Source organism: Leucoraja erinacea, unplaced genomic scaffold, assembly GCF_028641065.1.
Source record: "Leucoraja erinacea ecotype New England unplaced genomic scaffold, Leri_hhj_1 Leri_121S, whole genome shotgun sequence".
Lineage (NCBI taxonomy): Eukaryota > Metazoa > Chordata > Chondrichthyes > Rajiformes > Rajidae > Leucoraja > Leucoraja erinaceus.
This window is the reverse complement of record NW_026575473.1, coordinates 153936-176500: the sequence shown is the minus strand read 5'-3', so window position 1 is coordinate 176500 and position 22565 is coordinate 153936. Positions and strand designations below refer to the sequence as shown.

Sequence of the window (22565 nt, the reverse complement as noted above, 5' to 3'; positions counted from 1 at the left end):
TGGGTCTGTTCCCCCAACGTGCAGTTGTGGGGGGGGGGGGAGGCGGCATGCAGCATCACAAACTAACCCCCCCCTCCTCCCACACTCACGCTAATGGAGGGGAGGAGGGGGGAGAGAGAGAGAGGGGGGGGGAGAGAGAGGAGGAGAGGGAGAGGGGGGGAGAGAGGGGGAGAGAGAGGGGGAGGGAGAGGGAGAGGGGGAGGGGGAGGGGGAGGGGGAGGAGGAGAGAGGGAGGGGGAGAGAGAAGGGGGGAGAGAGAGGGGGGGGGGAGGGGGGGGAGGGTGGGGAGAGGGAGGGGGAGGGAGGGGGGGGTAGGGGTGTGTGGAGGGGCGGGGGTTTAGGGGAGGTGGTGGGGGAGAGGAGGGGGAGGGGAGAGGGAGGAGGGAGGGTAGGGGGGGAGAGGAGAGGGGGGGGAGAGGAGAGGGGGGGGAGAGGAGAGGGGGGGGAGAGAGGAGGGGGGGGAGAGGAGAGGGGGGGGGAGAGGAGAGGGGGGGGGAGAGGAGAGGGGGGAGGAGAGGGGGGAGAGGAGAGGGGGGGAGAGGAGAGGGGGGGGAGAGGAGAGGGGGGGGGAGGAGAGGAGGGGAGGGAGAGGAGAGGGGGGGGGAGAGGAGAGGGGGGGAGGAGAGGGGGGGGGGGGAGAGGAGAGGGGGAGAGAGGAGAGGGGGGGGAGAGGAGAGGGGGGGAGAGGGGTGGGAGAGGAGAGGGGGGGGAGAGGAGAGGGGGGTGAGGGGAGGGGGGGGGGGTAGAGGGGAGGGGGGGAGAGAGGAGGAGGGGGGAGGAGAGAAGAGGGGGGAGGAGTGGAGAGGGGGGGAGATGAGAGGGGGAAGAGGATGAGGGGGGGAGGAGAGGGGGGGGGGGGGGAGAGGAGAAATCCAACCCAAATCAAACAACCATTTGCAGGCAGTGCTTTTTTACCTCTAACCATATTTTCAAACCAAATTAAGGGTACTCACAGTGCTGTAGACATTTGGCAGTGTCATTCAGAGCTCTGATTGAGGCACACCACTTGCAGAGACTGATTGAGGCACACCACTTGCAGAGACTGATTGAGGCACACCACTTCCTGGTTTTATAGTCCCTCCCCCTCCCTCCAGCAGGGGCAGCAGAGAGAATGGGGAATTTTGTAAAAACATTAATATCTCTGTCAATTTTCATCGACGGGAAAAATCCTCGGCACACTCGGCAGAGGGGGGCTCTGTGCGAAGTGGCCAAAAATGACGGCCGTAGGTGGCGGCGTACTCTCGGAAATCGCAGCACAGAAAGCCAAAACCGGTCAAGAATAGACTTTTAGTAATATAGATGCTTCAATTTCTATAAAACCTTTAATAAAATATCTCAAGGCACTTCTTAGTTCTGCTGAAGAATCAATACAGAGTGAGCAGCTGAACATTATAGTATAGTTGTTTTTGATGAGGGAACATCTGGTACATATGTTCATAAGTGATAGGAGTAGAATTAGGCCACCTGGCCCATCAAGTCTACTCCACTATTCAATCATGGCTGATTTACCTTTCCCTCTTAACCCCATTCTCCTGCCTTCTCCCCCTATCTTTGCCCCATGGAATAATTAGTTCAATTCAATTTTTTTTTTTTTTTTTTTTTAAATGACAAATAAATTGAATTGAATTGAATTGAATAATTAGCAGGTGAAAACAACTCAAAAGCTGCTTGAATGTCAATTTTTTTCAGATCAGGAACAATTCTGCGCAACTTTAATCCATGATTGCTAAGCAATTGTCTTTCTGCGTGTAGACATATGGTGAGGGTGAGATGTAGCAACGTCTCGATGTCAGGACAGGTTAGGAGGGATATGGACCAATCTCTGGCAGGTGGGACTAGTGAAGCTGGGACATGTTGGCCGGTGTGGGCAGGTTGGGCAGAAGGGTCTGGTTTTCTACTGTATTACTCTCTGACTCTAATGGGCCTGTCCCACTTAGGCGACTGCCAGGGACTAGTTTTAATGGAATTCACCTATGACACCTGGTGACAACCTACGACAGCACCTACAACAATGTACGACAGCAAAAATTGTCGCCACTGTCGCCGAAAACATTTTCAACATGTTGAAAATTTTGCTGCCGTCGCCTGTAGTCGCCCAAAAAATCTCCTAAATGGGACAGGCCCCTAAGTCTGCACATAGCCATTCCACGTGGCAAAAATGCCGCGCGCATTGTGAGATTGGCAAATTATTATTTTTTGTTCTTGCAGTCAAAGAATGAGCAACAGAAGAACGGTAACTCACTTTATCCCGAGCAGAGGAAGAGGGTCTTGCCAACTTGGATGCTGCAAGGTGTAAAAGAAATACAAAGCACTTCATCTTCTATCAATAAACAAGGTAGAAATATACTGTAAGCTAACAGCAAAACAGTAAATCTTCTTTTGATGGATGACTTTTATTTAATACATTTTCCAGCTGGAATAGGTGCAGGAGGAGGCCATTCGGCCCTTCGAGCCAGCACTGTATTGGGCTGATCATCCCCAACCAGTACCCCGTTCCTGCCTTCTCCCCATATCCCCTGACTCCGCTATCTTTAAGAGCAACCAGTGTAACCAAGATATTTCATAGCTCGTAGTTTAGTTGGAGTTCGTGTTGTTCAATAGCCCGATGGTTATTGGGAAGAACTGTTCCCTGAACCTGGACATCACAGTTTTCAGACTTCTGTACCTTTTTGCCCGATGGCAGGGGTGAAATGAGAGCATGGCCAGGGTGGTGCGGGTCTTTGATGCTGTTGGCTGCCTTTTTGATAGATCCTCTCGATGATGTTGAGGTGAGTACGCGTGATGGACTGAGAAGTGTCCACCACTTTTTTAAAATCATCATTCCTGGGCGTTCGAGTTGCCGAATCAGAGCGTCCTGCAACCATGCTCTCTACCGCACACCTATGGAAGTTCAAGAGAGTGTTCATCTGCAAACTAAATCTCCCCAATCCTCTGGAAACATTCCTCAATCCTCTATGAAACATAGAAGATTGTTAAGGGTTTGGACACGCTAGAGGCAGGAAACATGTTCCCGATGTTGGGGGAGTCCAGAGCCAGGGGTCACAGTTTATGAATAAGGGCTAGGCCATTTAGAATGGTGATAAGGAAACACTTTCTCACACAGAGAGTTGTGAGTCTGTGGAATTCTTTGCCTCAGAGGGCGGTGGAGGCCGGTTCTCTGGACACTTTCAAGAGAGAGCTAGATAGGGCTCTTAAATATAGCGGAGTCAGGGGATTATGGGGAGAAGGCAGGAACGGGGTACTGTGTTGTGGATGATCAGCCATGATCACATTGAATGGTGGTGCTGGCTTGAAGGACCGAATGGCCTACTCCTGCACCTGTTGTCTAGGACTGAATGGGCGTTCTTTATGATTGCATCAATGTGCTGGGTCCAGGACATGTTTGCACAGAATGGAGGGACATGGATCATGTGCAGGCAGAGGAGATTAGTTTAATTTGGCATCGTGTGGAACATTGTTTAATGTGGATGAAAAACTGCAGCAAGTAAGAATTTCACTGATCAAGTTGCGTTGGAATTGAGAATTAAACACTAAAGATTCTTTGGGTGAATGTGGAAGGTTTCCATATTCTATTCCACGAAAAGCAAGTAAGTACTTCCAATTTTCTTGCCACTATTTATCTCGATCAATCTCATTAACCAACATCATTGCTGTTTGAGTCTTATGTGAACATTAACTACAGCCTTTCCTTCATTATAAAGATGTTTCATATTTTAATGCATTTCATTGATTGAATCATTGAGTACATGGAAGATGATTTGTAAAATGGTTATATAATTTATTTGACAAAGATCTTTGTATCTCCTTCAGGTGGAGAAAGGTCAATGTTGTTCCTTTACTTAAGAAGGGAAATAGAGATAATTCTGGAAATCATAGACTGGGGAGCCTCACGTCAGTGGTGGAAAAGCTGTTGGAGAGGACTCTTTGGGATACCATTTGTTTTAATTTGGAAGAGAACAGTTTGTGTGGGGCAGGCCATGTCTTACCAACTTGATTGCGTTTTTTGAGGAAGTGTGGAACGTTGTTAATGAAGATTGGATACTGTTGGACTTTAGTAAAGTGTTTGGCAAAGTCCCTCCTGGTAGGCTAATTTAGAAGATTAAGATGCGTGGAATACATGATGATTTGGTAGTTTAGATTCAGATTGCAAAGGTATGCCGACTGAGAGGACCATGGTGGTGCTGTGGTAGAGTTGCTGCCTTACAGTGCCAGAGACCTGGGTTCAATCCTGACTACGGGTGCTGTCTGTACAGAGTTTGTACGTTCACCCTGTGACCGGGTGACATTTTCTCCAGCTGCCCTGTCTCCTCCCACGTTCCAAAGACGTACAAGATTTTAGGTTAATTGGCTTAGATAAAATTGTAAATTGTCCCTAGTGTGTTGGATAGTGTTAGTGATCGCTGGTTGGTGCAGACTAGGTAGGCCGAAGGGCCTGTTTCCACATAGTAGAGTATCATTGCACAAGAGGAATGGAAGATAGAGGAAGAGATTACGCAAAGATGCAAAAACATCAGGGTTGACGTTGTGGGTGACTTTCACTTCCCTAATAATGCCTGGGACTTCCTCTGATGAAAAAGGCTTAGATGGGGCAGAATTTGTCAGGTTGCATTTGTTTTGTTGAAACAGCATGTGGATAGTCCGACCAGAGGATGGACCACACTGGACCTTGTGTTGGGAAACACGTCTGGCCAGGTGACTGGTGTTACAAGGGGAGAGCCTTTTTGGAACAGTGATCATAACTGCACAACATTTAAGAAACTTATAAATAACTTTGGAGGAGAAATTGCTCAATTGGTGTAGGGAAAATTACAATATTATTAGGCAGGTTCTTGGTTCTTGGTTTCTTGGTCCTCCAAAATATTCCAAATGGAATTTAAACTGGAGGTGGTGGAGGGATGATTTAAGCCAGAAAGGGTTATTGGGAAGAAAGAGCTACTTTACATTTAGTTGCATCTGGTTGGGTAACTATAGTACAGTGGAGATTATTCCATGCTTTAATTGTGCGGGGGAAGAATGAATTGCTGTACACATCTGTCTTTGTAGCTGGAATCACGAATTTGATCGAATACCCTCGTCTGCTCCTAATTGGTTTGGGTTTGGTGTAGGTCTTGTAATCTATGTCGAGCTGACCGAACGACAGGTGGCGCAATGGGCTAAGTGTTCGGCTGGCGACTGGAAAGTAGCCGGTTCGAATCCCGCTTGGAGTGCATACTGTCATTGTGTCCTTGGGCAAGACAATTCACCCACCTTTGCCTGTGTGTGAATGTGTGTGAGTGATTGGTGGTGGTCGGAGGGGCCGTAGGCGCAGATTAGCGGCCACGCTTCCATCAGCCTGTCCCAGGGCAGCTGTGGCTACAGAAGTAGCTCACCACCACCGAGTGTGACTAAGGAGTGAATGAATAATGCGATGTAAAGCGCCTTGAGTATCTAGAAAGGCGCTATATAAATCCCATCCATTATTATTGTTTAACATTTTGTAAAAACAGGTCAAACGGTGAGCTTCACGTCTTCAGGTACCAGAAGGGTAAATCGGGAAGGTCTACATCTGACATGTGGGAGCTGTTTAAAGACAAACTGACCACAGTTTAGTTTAATTTAGAGATACAGTGCTGAAACGGGCCCTTAAGCCCACTGAGTCTGTGCCGACTAGCGACATTAACACTACCCTACACATTTCTACCAAGCCAAACCTACAAACCTGTACATCTTTTGAGTGTGCGAAAAACCAAACATCTCGGAGAAAACCCATTTAGGTCAAGGAGAGAATGTACAAACTCTGTACAGACAGCACCCCTTAGTCAGGTCTCTGGCTCCGCTGTGCCACCGTGCCGCCCTGCAGGAAAGAGGAGGGACAAGGATGCGAGGGAATGGAACACTGGATTACCAGAGAGGTTTTAAATTTGGTCAAGAAGAAAAAGAAAGAATATGTAAGATTTAGGAAGATGGAATCAGATGGGGCTTTTGAGGGAATATAAAGCAAGTTTCTAAAGAACTTGAGCATAGAAATAGAAGGATCAGAAGGGGCCATGAAATGCCATTGGCAAGTCAGATTAACAAGAATCCTAAACCTTTGTATACGACACATAAATATTCAGGGAATGGAGGTACAGTATCTACATCACATGCTGGCAGAGAAGATTAGTTTAGTTTGGCAGCATGTTTGGCACAGGCATTGTAGGCTGAAGGGCCTGTTCCTGTGCTATGCTGCTTTATGTTCCAAGTGTCAAAGCAGCAACAACTTCTCAATTTCAATGATCACCTGCAGTGAAACTTGCAGCCTTGTTCTTTTGAGACAAATGTGTATGATTACTGCAGGAAGGTTACGTGGAAACAGTATTTTTTTTCACCTAAGCTGTTGTTTTTTTCACCAAAACAGCATTTTTTTTTGGTTTTGCTTGACCACTTCCAAAGTAACTTTTATGTTGTTTTCCAGTTCCTGATCAAAATTGTGTTGTAACCATTTTGACTGGTGCAATCCAAATAGTGTTCCTAATTCATCATTCGATTTATTTCCATTTGGCATTATGGAAAAGTATAGCAAGGAACTGCAGATGCTGGTTTAAACCGAAGATAGACACAAAAAGCTAGAGCAACTCAGCGGGTCAGGCAGTATCTCTGGAGAAAAGAAATAGGTGACGATTCAGGTCGAGACCCTTCCTCAGACCCTTCTCCAGTCTGAAGAAGGGTCTCGACCCGAAACGTCACCTGTTCCTTTTCTCCAGAGATACTGCCTGACCAGCTGAGTTACTCTAGTATTTGGTGTCTATCTTCCAGCATTATGAAAAGATGTGTTATATCAGAATTACCAGTATATCAAAGTTAAACCAGCATTTGCAGTTCTTTCCTACCAGTATATCAGTACACTTCCCTGTGCATCATGGAGAGATTCTTTCCCAGTTATATTCCATGGTAGTGCATTTTCAGTAAATAGCACAGTTAGCAATCAGTTAAACTGACACCACTAACTCCAACTAAACTACCAACTGCTTGGCATCCATTAGAGAGTTCGGGCTTTGTTATGATTTTGCACTATATCGGGTTTTCTTTATTTATTGAGCACTGAGCACTGCGTTCACTGTGTTCACTGCGCGTACGTCGAACAATCCGTGGCCCTATCCCCGTACTCTACCTCCGCTACATCGACGACTGCATTGGTGCCACCTCCTGTACCCATGCAGAACTCACTGACTTCATCCATTTCACCACTAACTTCCATCCAGCACTCAAAACCATACACCCTGGACCATTTCGCGATATCTCTCTACTACCATTCCCATTGACCTTCTTCCCACCCTGCTTCCTGTATCTCTACTTTACCACCGCATCTGCGCCCAGGATGAGGTGCTCCAAACCAGGGCATCGGAGATGTCCTAATTCTTTAGGGAACGGGGGTTCCCCTTTTGAAATGAAAAATGAAATGAAATGACTCAATTTATTGTCATTGTCAGTGTACAGTACAGAGACAACGAAATGCATTACAGAGACAACGAACTTTTCTACTATAGATGAGGCTCTCACCAGGGGGGTCTGTTCTACACCCCGTAACTCTGCTCTCACTCCCCCCCCTCCCACTTCTAACAAGGGCAGAGTCCCCCTTGTCCTCACCTTTCACCCTACCAGCCGTCACGTACAACAAATAATCCTCCGACATTTTCTCCACCTCCAACGGGATCCCACCACTGACCACATCTTCCCATCTCCTCCCCTTTCGGTTTTTCCGCAGAGATGGCTCTTCAGTAACGCCCAAGACCTTTTATTCCTGGAGCGCGGTTAAGGGGGGGACCTGCAAAATATGAGAGGGATAGACAGAGTTGATGTGGACAAGCTATTTCTTTGAGAATAGGGAAGATTCAAACAGAGGACATCAGAATTAAGGGACAGAAGTTTAGGGGTAATATGAGGGGGAACTTCTTTACGCAGAGAGTGGCAGCGGTGTGGAATGCGCTCCCAGTGAAAGTGGTGGAGGCAGGTTCATTGGTGTCATTTAAAAATAAATTGGATAAGCATATGGATGAGAAGGGAATGGAGGGTTATGGTCTGAGCGCAGGTATATGGGACTAGGGGAGAATATGTGTTCGGCACGGACTAGAAGGGTCGAGATGGCCTGTTTCCGTGCTGTAATTGATATGGCATCCCTTCCCACCCAAACCCATTGCAACCTCCCCCATGACTCCATTCAAGGACCCAAGCCGTCTTTCCAGGTGGGTTCAGGAGATGTCAGCTGCTCAGCAATTTGGCGATCCTCATATTTCGTCTCCCGGTGGCTCAGGGTATTCCAATCCGACCTTACACCCATGGCCAGGAGGAGCAGCACCTCATATTTCGCTTGGGCAGTCTGCACCCCAGCGGTATGAACATTGACTTCTCCAATTTTAGGTAGTCCCTGCTTTCTCCTTCTTTCCCCTCCCCTTCCCAGCTCTCTCACAGCCCACTGTCTCTGCCTCTTCCTTTCTTCTTCCTGCCCCCCCACCCCTATCTGAAGAAGTGTCTCGACCCGAAACGTCGCCTATTTCCTTCACTTCATAGATGCTGCCTCACCCACTGAGTTTCTCCAGCATTTTTGTCCAACTGCGTTTACAAGCCTGTTTTGCTGCTGCTACAAGTAACATTGCCATTGTTCCGTTTTGGTTCATATAACAATAAACACTCTCGACTTTTGACTCTCTTGACACTATTAATACCAGTTGCTGATGGAAGTACTTGAATGAAAGTAAATGTAAATATTTGTTGATAGGACCATTATGAAAAATATAATTTTCAATTAACAGTACAGGTACTGGTTTTAGAGATGCTCTTAAAGCAATTCAAATACTCAGGGTCACAGTACTGGGCAGTGGGCAGGTGAAAAAGGGGCTATAGACCTGTGGGCAGTGGGCAGGTGCTATAGACCTGTGGGCAGTGGGCAGGTGTTATAGACCTGTGGGCAGTGGGCAGGTCTATAGACCTGTGGGCAGGTGCTATAGACCTGTGGGCAGTGGGCAGGTGTTATAGACCTGTGGGCAGTGGGCAGGTCTATAGGTCTGTGGGCAGGTGCTATAGACCTGTGGGCAGTGGGCAGGTCTATAGACCTGTGGGCAGTGGGCAGGTCTATAGACCTGTGGGCAGTGGGCAGGTGCTATAGACCAGTGGGCAGTGGGCAGGTGCTATAGACCTGTGGGCAGTGGGCAGGGGCAGGTCTATAGACATGTGGGCAGTGGGCAGGTCTATAGACCTGTGGGCAGTGGGCAGGTCTATAGACCTGTGGGCCTGTGGGCAGTGGTCTATAGACCTGTGGGCAGTGGGCAGGTCTATAGACCTGTGGGCAGTGGGCAGGTGCTATAGACCTGTGGGCAGTGGGCAGGTGCTATAGACCTGTGGGCAGTGGGCAGGTGCTATAGACCTGTGGGCAGTGGGCAGGTCTATAGACCTGTGGGCAGTGGCAGACCTGTGGGCAGTGGGCAGTGGTGGTCTATAGACTATGTGGGCAGTGGGCAGACCAGTGGGCAGGTGGGCAGTGGGCAGATGCTATAGACCTGTGGGCAGTGGGCAGGTGCTATAGACCTATAGCACGGGAAGGTAGACACTCCCGCCTCCACGAGTCTCGATCAGATGGGGCTCGTCAGCCTGGGAAGGCGGCCCATCTAAGAGAGGGAAAACTCTGATTTAAAACCTCCATTGCCTTGTGACCATATCCAGTCATGGAAAAGACTCCAGGAGTAAACCTCAAGAAAATCCGGAGTCGGGGCCCCTAAGGCAGTTTGTCGTTGTGTACAACCTCGCTCTGGCAGCTCCTGCGATGGCGCTGGTGCCAAACTGTAACGGCCCTGCTGTTCCTTTAGATCGATCAGGGACGTGGAGAGGGGGGGGGACGTGCTGCATGGGCAACAGCCTGTCCTCCACATGACATTGATCGCCCAGGCTTGCATCCGACCTGGATGCATCATCCATGGTCAGTCATGACCGAGAGGGGCCTACACTACTAGTACTAACACCCTGATGTGAAAAATCTGTATTTCATTATATAATAGGCAATGGTTCGATTGCAGTCTGTGTTTATTTTATCTTATTCCAATTTTGGCTTATTGAAGTATTCTCGAGCTGCTGATCTTGGCTGGCATTTTTTTTTGGCTATGTTTTTACTACGATTTAAAAAATCTCTACCATTAGATTTGTGAAAGCATCCCAGTAAAAAGGCATGAATAATGCATGAGAGTGACTTAGAAACTATTATGATCCATTTTGATGAAACTATTTTCATTGTTGATGTAATGGCAGAATTCATACGATAATATTAAATAATCTGCTGAAAATTCTACAGCTACTTGGAAGTATATATGAATATTTGTTGAAAGGACCGACACGTTGACGCAGGAGTAGAGTTATTGCCTTACAGCGCCAGGGAGCCGGGTACGATCTTGACTACGGGTGCTGTCTGTACGTTCTCCCCGTGACCAGTGTGGGTTTTCTCCGAGATCTTCAGTTTCCTCCCACACTCCAAAGACGAACAAGATTGTTGGTGAATTGTCCCTAGTGTGTGTAGGATAGTGTTAGTGTGCGGGGATCGCTGGTCGGTGTGGACTTTCCACTCTGTATCTCTAAACTAAACTACTTTCAGATTAATTGAATGGAGCCAATAAAAACAATGCATTAAGCAACAAAACTCTTAAGAAGTTCAAGACTATTTTGTTTGGGATTTATCATAGGTTTATGTTGCTTATGGAAGAAATCTCGACTTACACTGGAGCATTATCTACTCCAGCTCAGCTTTTTAAGGTTTCAAGGTCAGTTTATTGTCACGTGTGCTAATTAAGATACAGTGAGATTTGAGTTACCATACAGCCCTACTAAGTGAAAAGCAACCAGACACACAACCTGAAGAAGGGTCTCGACGCAAAACGTCGCCTATTTCTTTGCTCCATAGATGCTGCCTCACCCGCTGAGTTTCTCCAGCATTTTTGTCTACCTTTGATTTTTCCAGCATCTGCAGTTATTTTCTTAGACACAAAAAACCACATAAAAGTTAACATGAACATCCATCACAGTGGATTCCACCTTCCTCACTGTGATGGAAGGCAATAACATTCAATCTTCTTCCTCTTTGTTCTCCCTTGGACGGGGCAGTCAAACCATCGCATTCGGGGCGATCAAAGCCCCCGTCGGGGTGATCGATACTCCGGCATCAGGCGGTTGAAACTCTCTCCGCGTCATGGAGTTCCCGAGTCGGCCTCTTCTTACCAGAGACCGCGGGCTTCACGCTATGAAAGTCCACAGGACTGTTGGAACTTTGATCCCCGGCAAAGGGATCGCAAGGTCCGCGATGTTAAAGTCCCGCAGACTCCCACGGCTTGGAGCGCCGCGTCGGTCTCCAGGAAAGGCCGCCAACTCCACGATGTTAGGCCGCAGTGGGGACGGAGATACGATACGGATAAAAATCGCTTCTCCTTCGAGGTTAGAGATTGAAAAAAAGTTTCCCCCAACACCCCCCCAACCCCCACATAAAACAAACCAAGGAACACTAAAACATACTTTTTAACACGTACTAAAAATAACAAAAAGAAGAAAGGACATACAGACTGTTGGCGAGGCAGTCACTGCTGGTGGTGCCACCCAGTGATCAATGCCTTTGGGAACACTGGACAAAATTAAGCCACATTGGTTCGTTAGCCAGTGGCAGGATTCAATTAGTATATAGTTTATTGGTGTCATTACTCCATGTACACACCTTTGTCACCTTTCCCTAAATAACTCGGGTGCTGTCTGTGTGCAGTTTACACATTCTCCATGTGACTGCGTTGGTTTCCTCCAGGTGCTCCGGTTTCCTCCCACATCCAATTCACTATCTTAGTGAAAGGCCTGGGTAGAGTGGATGTGGTGAGAATGTTTCCACTAGTGTGACAGTCTAGGGCCAGAGGCCACAGCCTCAGAATAAAGTGACGCACTTTTAGAAAGGAGGTGACGAGGAATTTCTTTAGTCAGGGTGGTGAATCAGTGGAATTTATTGCCATAGATGGATGTGTAGACCAAGTCAATGTTTTTTTTTTAAGGTGGAGATTGATAGGTTCTCGAATAGTAAGGGTGTCAAGGGTTATGGGGGGAAGGCAGGAGAATGGAGTTCAGAGGGAAAGATATATCCCCCATGATTGAACAGTGGAGTAGACTTGATGGGCCGAATGGCCTAATTCTGCTCCTTCAACTTACGAACATCCCAAAGACGTGCGAGTTTGTAGGTTGGTCTAAATAGGCTGTTGAAAACATTCCTATTTGGCGTCTCTGTAAATTGCCCCAAGTATGTAAGGTGGATGCAAAAATGGGATAAGATAGACCTAGTGTGAGCGGGTTTCTTCTCCGCAGCGCAGTGTTACCGACACCTCCCAGAACATGAGCAGCTTGAAGAGGTAAGGGCCTGTCCCACTTGGGCGTGATTTGTGCGTGATTTACGTGTCATCATTCACGCATCACGACGCACGATGCGCGCGTTATGACACGCACGTGATGTGCACATGGTGCCCATTACGCGCGCATGCTGTGCGGTGACGAAGCAGTGACGTGCGGCCCCTCCCCAGGACGTTGGTACGTACAAAATCTTCGCCCGCCATCTGCATGACGCGCAAATGACACCTAAGTGGGACAGGCCCTATAGGGATTAAACGTTTTAACAGTAGTTTACACTCTGGCAGTGTTCCTTGATATCTAAATTCTATTTAACTATATCTTTAAAAAGTGGAAGAATTATTTAATATAAATCACAATTGCTAGATTTGTATATATAATTTATTGTCTCAATGAGTTAGCGCTGGCATCCATCCTTACAACAGCTCTTGGCTGCAGTTGCAAATCAACTAGAGTGATAGGTGGCTTGACATTTATTTCCTTCAAATACTCTTTTTGTCTGTATTTGCTTTTGTACTAGTAAAGCTAAAAGATTATTACAGTAATCATAACTATTATTAAAATGAGAGGTGGAGCCTGATGTATTTGGGTAAGAAAACATATTTTTAAGTGTAAGCGATATGATACGAAATGATAAATGTTTATTCATCCCCGGAGGGAAATTGGTCTGTATGAGTGGATGAATTTAGTGAACAGATGATTATCATGGATCAGTCTAAAAGGTGATGAAAATGAGCGTTTGTTTCACCCATATTTTGTGAAACGCTTTGAAAATTGAGTCTTTGGCAGAAGAAAAGAAATTATCTAATTGCGATGAAGTCACAAGGAACTGCAGATGCTGGAATTTCGAACAAAACACCAAGCGCAAGAGGATCTCAGTGGGTCAGGCAGCATCTGTGGAGGAAACGGACAGGCGACATTTCAGGGCAGAACCCTTCTTCAGACTCAGAGACTCCTGACCCGAAGCACTGCCTGTCCATTTCCTCCACAGATTTCGCCTGAGCCACTGAGTTACTCCGGCACTTTGTGTTTCACCAGTTTGCAATGTCTGTATTTTTGTGAGAGTTTCTATTTACTGGTGCAGGTGTTAAATTGTTAATTCTCATCTTATTTTTTTCAAACATGGGTATTTGTAAAAGTGCCATTCTTTTTTTTTTTTAAGTGCATGTGGTATAACTGCCTGTACCAGTCAGTGCTGTTTGGTTGAGAATTATTACTTGATTTTTGTAAAACAGCCATCTGATTCACCAATTTGATTTAAGGAGAAATAAAACATCTGCTTGATTTAGGAGGAAACTATTAAATCGGACGGCACGGTGGTGCAGTGATAGAGTTGCTGCCTTACAGCGCCAGGGACCCAGGTTCGTTCCTACTATGGGTGCTGTCTATATGGAATTTTTACGCTCTCTTTGTGACCACATGGATGTTCCAGTTTCCTCCCACACTCCAAAGACGTACAGGTTGGTAGGTTAATTGACTCGGTAAAGATTGTAAATTGCCCCTCGTGTGTGGGGATAGTGTACGTGGATCGCTGGTCGGCGCGGACAGGGTGGGCCGAAGGGCCTGTTTCCATGCTGCATCTCTAAACTAAACTAAAAAACTACAAATATAAATTATAATTGAAATACTCCTGTTTGTGGCAACCATAAGTTCTATCTGAAGAAGGGACTCGACTCGAAACGTCACATAGAAACATAGAAATTAGGTGCAGGAGTAGGCATTCGGCCCTTCGAGCCTGCACCGCCATTCAACATGATCATGGCTGATCATCCAACTGTATCCCGTACCTGTTTGTCCCCTTAGCCATAACCACAAGTAACTCCCTCTGAAGAAGGGACAATCGACTCGAAACGTCACCCATTCCTTCTCCCTCAGAGATGCTGCCTGTCCCGCTGAGTTACTCCAGCTTTTTGTGTTACGGTTTCCCCTTAGCATCTGCAGCTGTGACCCCTTGTCACCCATTCCTTCTCCCCAGAGATGCTGCCTGTCCCGCTGAGTTACTCCAGCATTTTGTGTCTATCTTCGGTTTAAACCAGCATCTGCAGTTCCTTCCTACATATTAAGTTCTACCTTCCTCGATCATCAGCAGAACAGTTATGGAACGCATACCTGAAGAACAGCAAAGTGCCACTAGGGGGCTGTAGGTGTATACCACAGCTGCAATCAGTAATGATTGTAAAGGAGAAATTCTGAAAAAAATACTCAATTTTCAAACCTTGTATTGCCACAGGTCCATCCAGTTTAGTTTATTGTCACGTGTAGCGAGGTACAGTGAAAAGCTTTTGTTGCACGCTAACCAGTCAGTGGAAAGACAATACATGATTACAACCGATCCATTCACAGTGTACAGATACATGGTAAGGGAATAACGTTTAGTGCAAGGTAAAGCCAGCAAAGTCCGATCAAGGATAGTCCGAGGGTCACCAAAGAGGTAGATAGTAGTTTAGCACTGCTCGCTGGTTGTGGTACGATGGTTCAGTTGCCTGATAACAGCTGGGGCAACCGAGTCTGCTGATCTCTTCTGCTTAAGATCCACACGTAGGACTGTCCTGCTAAACAACCTTAATTATTTCTTCTTCCCCAGATGCTGCCTGACCTGCTAAGTCCTTACACCATTTTCTGTTCCAGATTTACAGCATCTGTAGTTTTAATTTTCTAAAGAAGGGTCTCGACCCGAAACGTCACCCATTCCTTCTCTACAGAGATGCTGCCTGCCCCACTGAGTTACTCCAGCATTTTGTGTCTGTCTTTGGTTTAAACCAGCATCTGCAGTTTCTTCCTACACGTTTACATCTGTTAACTACAGGAGTTGGCTTCCACCAAACTCAAAATAAAAACATCTTGCAGTGGAGAGCTAGAACATAAATTAATCCCTTTTTAGTAAGTAAAGCACACAGTAGCAGCAAATGAGGTCATTTAAGATTAAGATTCAGAAGGGACCCGACCCAAAAAGCCATCTGCCCTCTTCTTCCACAGATGTTGCCTGACCCTCTGAGTATTTTGTGTTTTGTTTAAGATTCCAGCACCAGCAGTTCCTTGTGTCTCTATTTAAGATTGCCGAAGTGTTTTTGGATGAGTTGTATCTCAAAGGGTCTTGCATTAAAAAAAACATTATAATACAGTAGAAATATTTTGATCCAAACACTCTGACATTGCTTTCCATTTTGTAGTGATCTCTTTTGTTAAATAAAAAAGATGAGCAAAATGTGCTCATCAAAACAGAAATTATAGCAATATTTACAGGATTTTGATTCAAAGGCAGCATTTACTGCTGCAGTATCACTATGGTGTCCTTAAAGAGGTAGTTTAGTTCAGAGACACAGCGCGGAAACAGGCCCTTTGGCCCAGGAAGTCCGCGCCGACCAGCAATCTCAGTACATTAACACTGTCCTACACACTAGGGACAATTTACAATTTTTACTGAAGCCAATTAACCTTCAAACGTGTGTTCAAGAAGGAACTGCAGATGCTGGAAGATCGAAGGTACACAAAATTGCTGGAGAAACTCAGCGGGTGCAGCAGCATCTATGGAGCGAAGAAAATAGGCGACGTTTCGGCCCGAAACGTCGCCTATTTTCTTCGCTCCATAGATGCTGCTGCACCCGCTGAGTTTCTCCAGCAATTTTGTGAACCTTCAAACATGGGGTGTCTTTGGAGTGTGGCAGGAAACTGGAGCAGCCAGACCACCCATGTGGTCACATGGAGAACGTACAAACATGTACTTTAGAATGGTAGAATCTGAACTGGGGTGACTGGGGCTGTGGCAGCAACTCTACCTACGCCACTGTGCTGTTTTCTTGATTGGTGAATCTCTCTGTATTGGATCCTACACAGCTTATTTATTTATTTACTCTCCTTTTACATCGGTTGGAAGCTGCATACTAAATCTCGTTGCACTGACGTGCAATGGCAATAAAAGATATTATTATTATTATTCCTGCAATAGAAAGTTCCTATGCAATGTGTACGGAGGAACTGCAATTGCTGGATTACGCCGAAGATCGACAGTATAGAAGGTATTGAGTACAGCGGAACAGGCAGCATCTCTGGAGGGAAGAAATTGTTCCAATCCAATGTGAAACATTGCATTTTCAAATCAGTAAGGTGTGAGACTTGGAGAAAACGGGAGGTTGTAATGTTTTATGCATCTGCTACCAGACCCCTAATAGTATGAGAGTTGATTTTGACATTCGAAGGAGCTTCTGTGAAATATGGTGGTTTTATAAACAGTGCACTGTGCAGCAAATTGCACCAATGATGGATGCAGTTCATTATCAGGGTGTTAAATGTGTTGCCAATCATGGTGGCTGTTTCCAGCTGCTTGAATATTTAATTTTATAACATGTTAGTCCTTTCGTTGAATATTAAATTTTCTTCTTGCTAAGCTGCAGGGAAAGAATAATGTGAAATCGTACTGAAATACTAAGCTATAAGTAATCAATGGTTAGTTGTACAGTAGTAGAAATACTATAATGAAGAATCCTTCTGTAACAGCCATCGTTGGTGCAAGAAGTAATCGCTGGCATTTACACAACCGCTTGAGTTTCACAAGTAATATTGTGTACTCTGAAATCACGTCTCATACGTGCAATAAGTGTCGGAATCGAACGTTGCCCCACATTGCTGCTCTTGCCAAGATCACGACTAACTGTTCTGGGTGTCTTCTAATCCACTCAAGAACCCTGCTTGCTATTTGGCCAAACAAAACATCAGGCAACGTGGGGTGGGCTGCATTAAAAACTTGCATTTACTCTTCACTGTCCGAGCTAGCTTCAAGGAGATGGGGGATGGAGACTAGATGAAAACAGATATCAATTATAGCACGGGTAGTTTTTAGAGATACAGCGTGGAAACAGGCCCCTCGGCCTTCTGTGTCCATGCCGACCAGCGATCCCCGCACATTAACACTGGGGACAATTTACATTTTACCAAGCCAATTAACCTACAAGCCCGTACGTCTTTGGAGTGTGGGAGGAAACTGGAGAAAACCCACGCAGGTCATGGGGTACAAACTCCAGACAGTGACACAGCTGGAGACCTGGTGCCATGGACAACCTGGAGCTCAATGCTCTTAAGACGGTGGAATTGATTGTAGACTTTAGGAGAGCTCCCCCTCCCCTCCCTCCACTCACCATCAACAACACCACAGTCACATCTGTGGAATCATTTAGGTTACTTGGAACCATCATCTCCAGGGACCTATAATGGGAGGCCACCATCGACTCCACAGTCAAAAAGGCCCAACAGAGGATGTACTTCTTGTGGCAGCTGAGAAAACACAATCTGCCACAGGCCATGATGCTCCAGTTTTATATTGCCGTCGTAGAGTCTGTCCTCACCTTCTCCATCATGGTCTGGTTTGGCTCAGCCACCAAGCACGACATCCGGAGGCTACAGCACATCATTCGATCAGCTGAGAAGGTTATTGGCTGCATCCTTCCCTCCATTGACGAACTGTACACTGCAAGGGCCAGGAAACGAGCGGGCAAGATCATCCCTGACCACTCTCACCCTGGCCACAAACTCTTTGAATCACTTCCCTCTGGAAGGCGACTCCGGACTGTCAAAACCGCCACAGCCAGACATAAAAACACTTTTTATCCACGTGCAGTAGCTCTACTCAACAGCCAAAAGTCCGTAGCCTCCTTTTAATTCTTCACATGTTTAAATTATAATGTTTTATTTTTAATTGTCTACTGTATACCGTGTTGTTACTTGCAAGCAAAGCACCAAGGCAAATTCCTTGTGTGTATACATACTCGGCTAATAAAATGTATTCAATTCAATTCAATTCAGACAGCATCTGTAGTCAGGATCTGACCCTGATTTCTGGCGCTGTAAGGCAGCAACTCTACCGCTGCGCCACCGTGTCGCCCAAGCCAGAGAGGGAACATTCTGTGAAAGCTCTTGAGGAAGGAAGGGAATGCACAGGGCACTCGTATAGAGCGCAGGTTGAGTACCGGTTCCCCACAGGGCTGTGTGCTAAGCCCCCTCTTATACTGTCTCTACACCTACGACTGTAGTCCGGCCCACAACAACAACTGCATCGTCAAATTTGCTGACGACACTACTGTGGTCGGACTTATTTCAAAGGGAGACGAGGCAGCCTACAGAGAGGAAGTCCTGAAGTTGACAGCCTGGTGCTCAGAAAACAATCTGGCTCTGAACACCAGGAAAACAAAAGAGCTCATTGTCGACTTCAGGAGGCACAGCACCGACTTAGCCCCCCTACACATCAACGGCGAGTGTGTGGAGAGGGTCAACACCTTCCGGTTTCTCGGCGTCCATATTGCTGCTGATATCTCCTGGACGGACAACACGACAGCGGTCATCAAGAAGGCTCAGCAGCGGCTGCACTTCCTGAGGGTCCTCAGGAAGCACAACCTGGACTCTAACCTGCTGCTGACCTTCTACCGCTCGTCCATCGAGAGCCTGCTGACATACTGCATTACAGCATGGTATGGCAGCTGCACCATGGCAGACAGGGAGAGGCTTCAGAGGGTAACTAGGACAGCGCAGAGGATCATTGGCTGCCCTCTCCCCTCCCTGATGGACATCTACACCTCCCGCTGCCTTAGCAGGGCAAAGAAGATCATCAAAGACAGCTCCCATCCTGCGTTTGGACTGTTCGACCTGCTGCCCTCTGGAAGGCGCTATAGGTGCATCAAATCCAGGACAAACAGACTCAGGAATAGTTGCTTTCCGAGAATTATATCTACCATAAATTCAAATTCACACATGCACTGACTACACCGCCCAACACGGACTTCCATCTGTATATATGTATATATGTATGTAGCGCCGCAGAATTTGTGCACCTATTCCCCCCCCCCCTCCCCCCCCCCATCTCCCTTCTGTTTTTGTTTTTTCTGTTTCTTGTTTTTTGCGCTAAATTGTATGTATGCACTGAGTACGAGCAGCTTTCAGTTTCACTGTACATGTATAGTGACAATAAATAGCATATCTATATCTAGAGCAAGAACGTTCTCTTGTCCAAGGGCAAGTTAAGGGTTCTGCTTCCAGTCTTGAGATGAAGGGCAGTAGTTATGACGTGGTTGAACAATGTTGTAGAATTGGGTTAGGAAAGATTATGGAGGGATATATCAAGAGTGTTTAATTGTTACATGTACCCACAGAAAAACAATGATATTCTTAATTGCTGCAGCTAAGTTACTGTGTAATTCACCTCAACCCCATTATGGACATTGGACTCTTGATCTGATGCATTACAATGCTGAGCACTATATTCTGCACCCCTTTGCTCTACCTATTGTACCTGAGTTTGAACTGATTGTATTTATCCGTAGGTAGACAAAAATGCTGGAGAAACTCAGTGGGTGAGGCAGATTCTATGGAGCGAAGGACAAGGTGACGGTTCAGGTCAAGACTCTTCTTCAGACTCCTTGGTGGTTTTGACAGTCCAGATTCGCCTCTCAGTCTTGACCCGAAACGTCACTTATTCCTTCGCTCCATAGATGCTGCCTCACCCGCTGAGTTTCTCCAGCATTTTTATCTACCTTATCTATTTTTTCCAGCATCTGCAGTTCTTTCTTGAAGTATTTATCTGTAATATTATCTGGTTTGATTGGATATCATACAAAACAAAGCTTTTCACTGTACCTAGCTACAAGTGACAATAATAAACCTAAACATAACAGGCTTGTTTACACAACACAGATAAAATATAATCATTTAAAAAATTAAATAAATTAATAGCTAATGCTAGGTAGCCACGATGGTGCAAAAATGAGGTCTGTAGTGAAACCAAAACAGTCCCTAGAAGTTCATAGTTGTTGAGGCTATCAATCTTTATATTTTATAACTATATTTGTTTATACTAGTTTATTGTATAGTATTAAACCCTGTTTTGGTTGCACCACGGACCACATTTATTGCACATTTTGACGTACTTATAAGAGGACAAGGGTGAGAAGTAATGGTGATCAGGTCACATTATTTGGTTCCGAACTATTCTATGTTCCTGTAAGTTTCCACACTTGCAGTGGGTATTGTTATATGTACAAAATGTTGCCAAAGCAGTAAATATCCGAGTTTATAATTCAATGCGAGTGGTAGTAAATTTGCCATTACGAGGCACTTGTTTCACCCTTCTTGAGTAATCAAGATCAGATACTCTGCTTGCCTTGGTTACATTTAAAATTGAGATAACTTCAAAGCAAGCCTCAAGCTAAGGTTCGTTCATTCATTGCAAGTCTCTGACGGAGGCTTTTTATGGATTAGTTCATAGGCTTTTGACATTTGTAATTACAAACCATATTGACATCATTACCATTTAAGTAATCATGGACCTCAATTGTTTAAACTCATTTATAATTTATTTTAAAGAATTACATTTTTTTAAACATTTTAAGACATTAAACGAGCTGTTTTACCTGAATGCTGATTAAAATTATCTACTTCAATTCTTTCAAAGCAGCACTTAATGACTGATCAAAGACCATAGATCTATGAAGCTGCCCCCCTGCAGTGCACTGAGTAAATAGTTTAAACACGTACAGGTTTAGTCCTATTCTTTTAACTACCTGGATAAAATGAGCACCAGAGCTAAAATCTCAAGTTGGTTCAAATGATGCCATCGTTTTTCTCTAATTCTCAGATTTCGATCAAAGGTGGAAGAAAATCTGGTTAACACTACAACTTGCATCATTTTTTAATTTAAGAAAATTAAAATTGTAAATAATATGTTCTAATATTATTATGCTTGGACATTGATTAGTACGGGTGTCAGAAGTTATGGGGAGAAGGCAGGAGAATGGAATTAGGATGGAGAGATAGATCAGCCATGATTGAATGGCGAGTGGACTTGATGGGCCGAATGGCCTAATTCTACTCCTGTCACTTATGATGTTATGAATGAAAATGTAATTTTTTAAAAACTAATTGTTTTGCCTTGTTTAATCTATGCAAAGGTGCTTAAAGAAAGCTCTTTCTTGTTTATTTTAATTTAGCGATACAGGCCGTTCAGCCCATCGAGTCCATGTCGACCAGCAATCCCCGTACACGGGCATTATGCTACACACTAGGGACAATTAAACATTGTAACCAAAGCCAATTTACTTACAAACTTGTATAACTTTGGAGTGTGTGAGGAAACCAGAGCACCCGGGGAAAACCCACACAGGTCACAGGGAGAACGTACAAACTCCGTACAGACAACACCCGTAGTCAGGCTTGAACCAGGGTCACAACTGTGCCACTGTGCCACCATGCAGCCCTTGCTCTCTTCAATTTCTATCCTCATTCAAAGTTTATTTTTGAGAAAGGTAATCGTCAAGAATACACAAACACTTTGAAAAAAAAGGAATTGGAACAAAGCCGTTGCATTATTCTTTCATGATGGGAACAGCTAGGGCAAATGTGCAGAGTCTTTTACCCCGTGTGGAGGAATCAAGAATCAGGGGACATAGGTTTAAGGTGAGAGGGAAATGATTTAATAGAAACTTGGGAGGCAGCGTTTTCACACAGATGTGGTGGGTGTATGGAACGAGCTGCCAGAGGAGTTGAGGCTGGGACTATAATGACATTTGAAAGACATTGGGACAGGTACATGGATAGGAAAGGTTTAGAGGGATATATGGGCCAAACGCGGGCAGTGTAAATAGGGCATCTTGTTTGGCGTGGCTCTATAAGGAAAATAAATAGAAAAAAACTGAGATAGTGAGGCAGATAAAATGACATGAGACTTGCATTGGATTTAAACATTAGTGATTAGTTGGGATTTATGGCTTATTGGTGTGCTGCATATTCTATGTAAGACAAATCGGTCTACCGGTGAAACAACTGCAGTACTTAGTAATAATGACCACGTTTATAGCATATTGGCCGGCACAACGGCGCAGCTGTTAGAGTTGCTGCCTCTCAGCGGTGCCAGACACGGGTTTAATCCTGACCTTGGGAGATGTGTGTGTGTGTGCAGTTTGCCTGTGAACGTGTAGGTTTCCTCCAGGTCCTCCGGTTTCCACCCACATTCCAAAGATGTGTGGGGTTTATAGGTCCATGGACCATAGATTGTCTCTAGTGTGTAGGGAGTGGATGAGAAAATGGAATAACATAGAACTAGTGTGAACGGGTAAACAAACGATGGTCGACGTGGACTCGGTGGGCCAAGCTGCATCTCAAAACCAAACTAAACATTATCAATGTTGGATGAAGGAGGGTCTCGACCCGAAACGTCA

General features: G+C 45.5%; 2 protein-coding genes across 2 annotated transcripts in view; both read left to right on the top strand.

The window, feature by feature from the left end:
- The window catches only part of plek (pleckstrin), a 198585-nt gene that overhangs the window by 88314 nt on the left and 87706 nt on the right, over nt 1–22565 (top strand). The window lies entirely within an intron of this gene.
- Nucleotides 1–22565, top strand: part of aplf (aprataxin and PNKP like factor) — a 71146-nt gene that overhangs the window by 10581 nt on the left and 38000 nt on the right. Inside the window, exon 5 of the mRNA XM_055665389.1 lies at nt 2209–2335. Within this exon, the coding sequence (XP_055521364.1) occupies nt 2209–2335 (127 nt within the window). The remainder of the gene's footprint in view (nt 1–2208; nt 2336–22565) is intronic.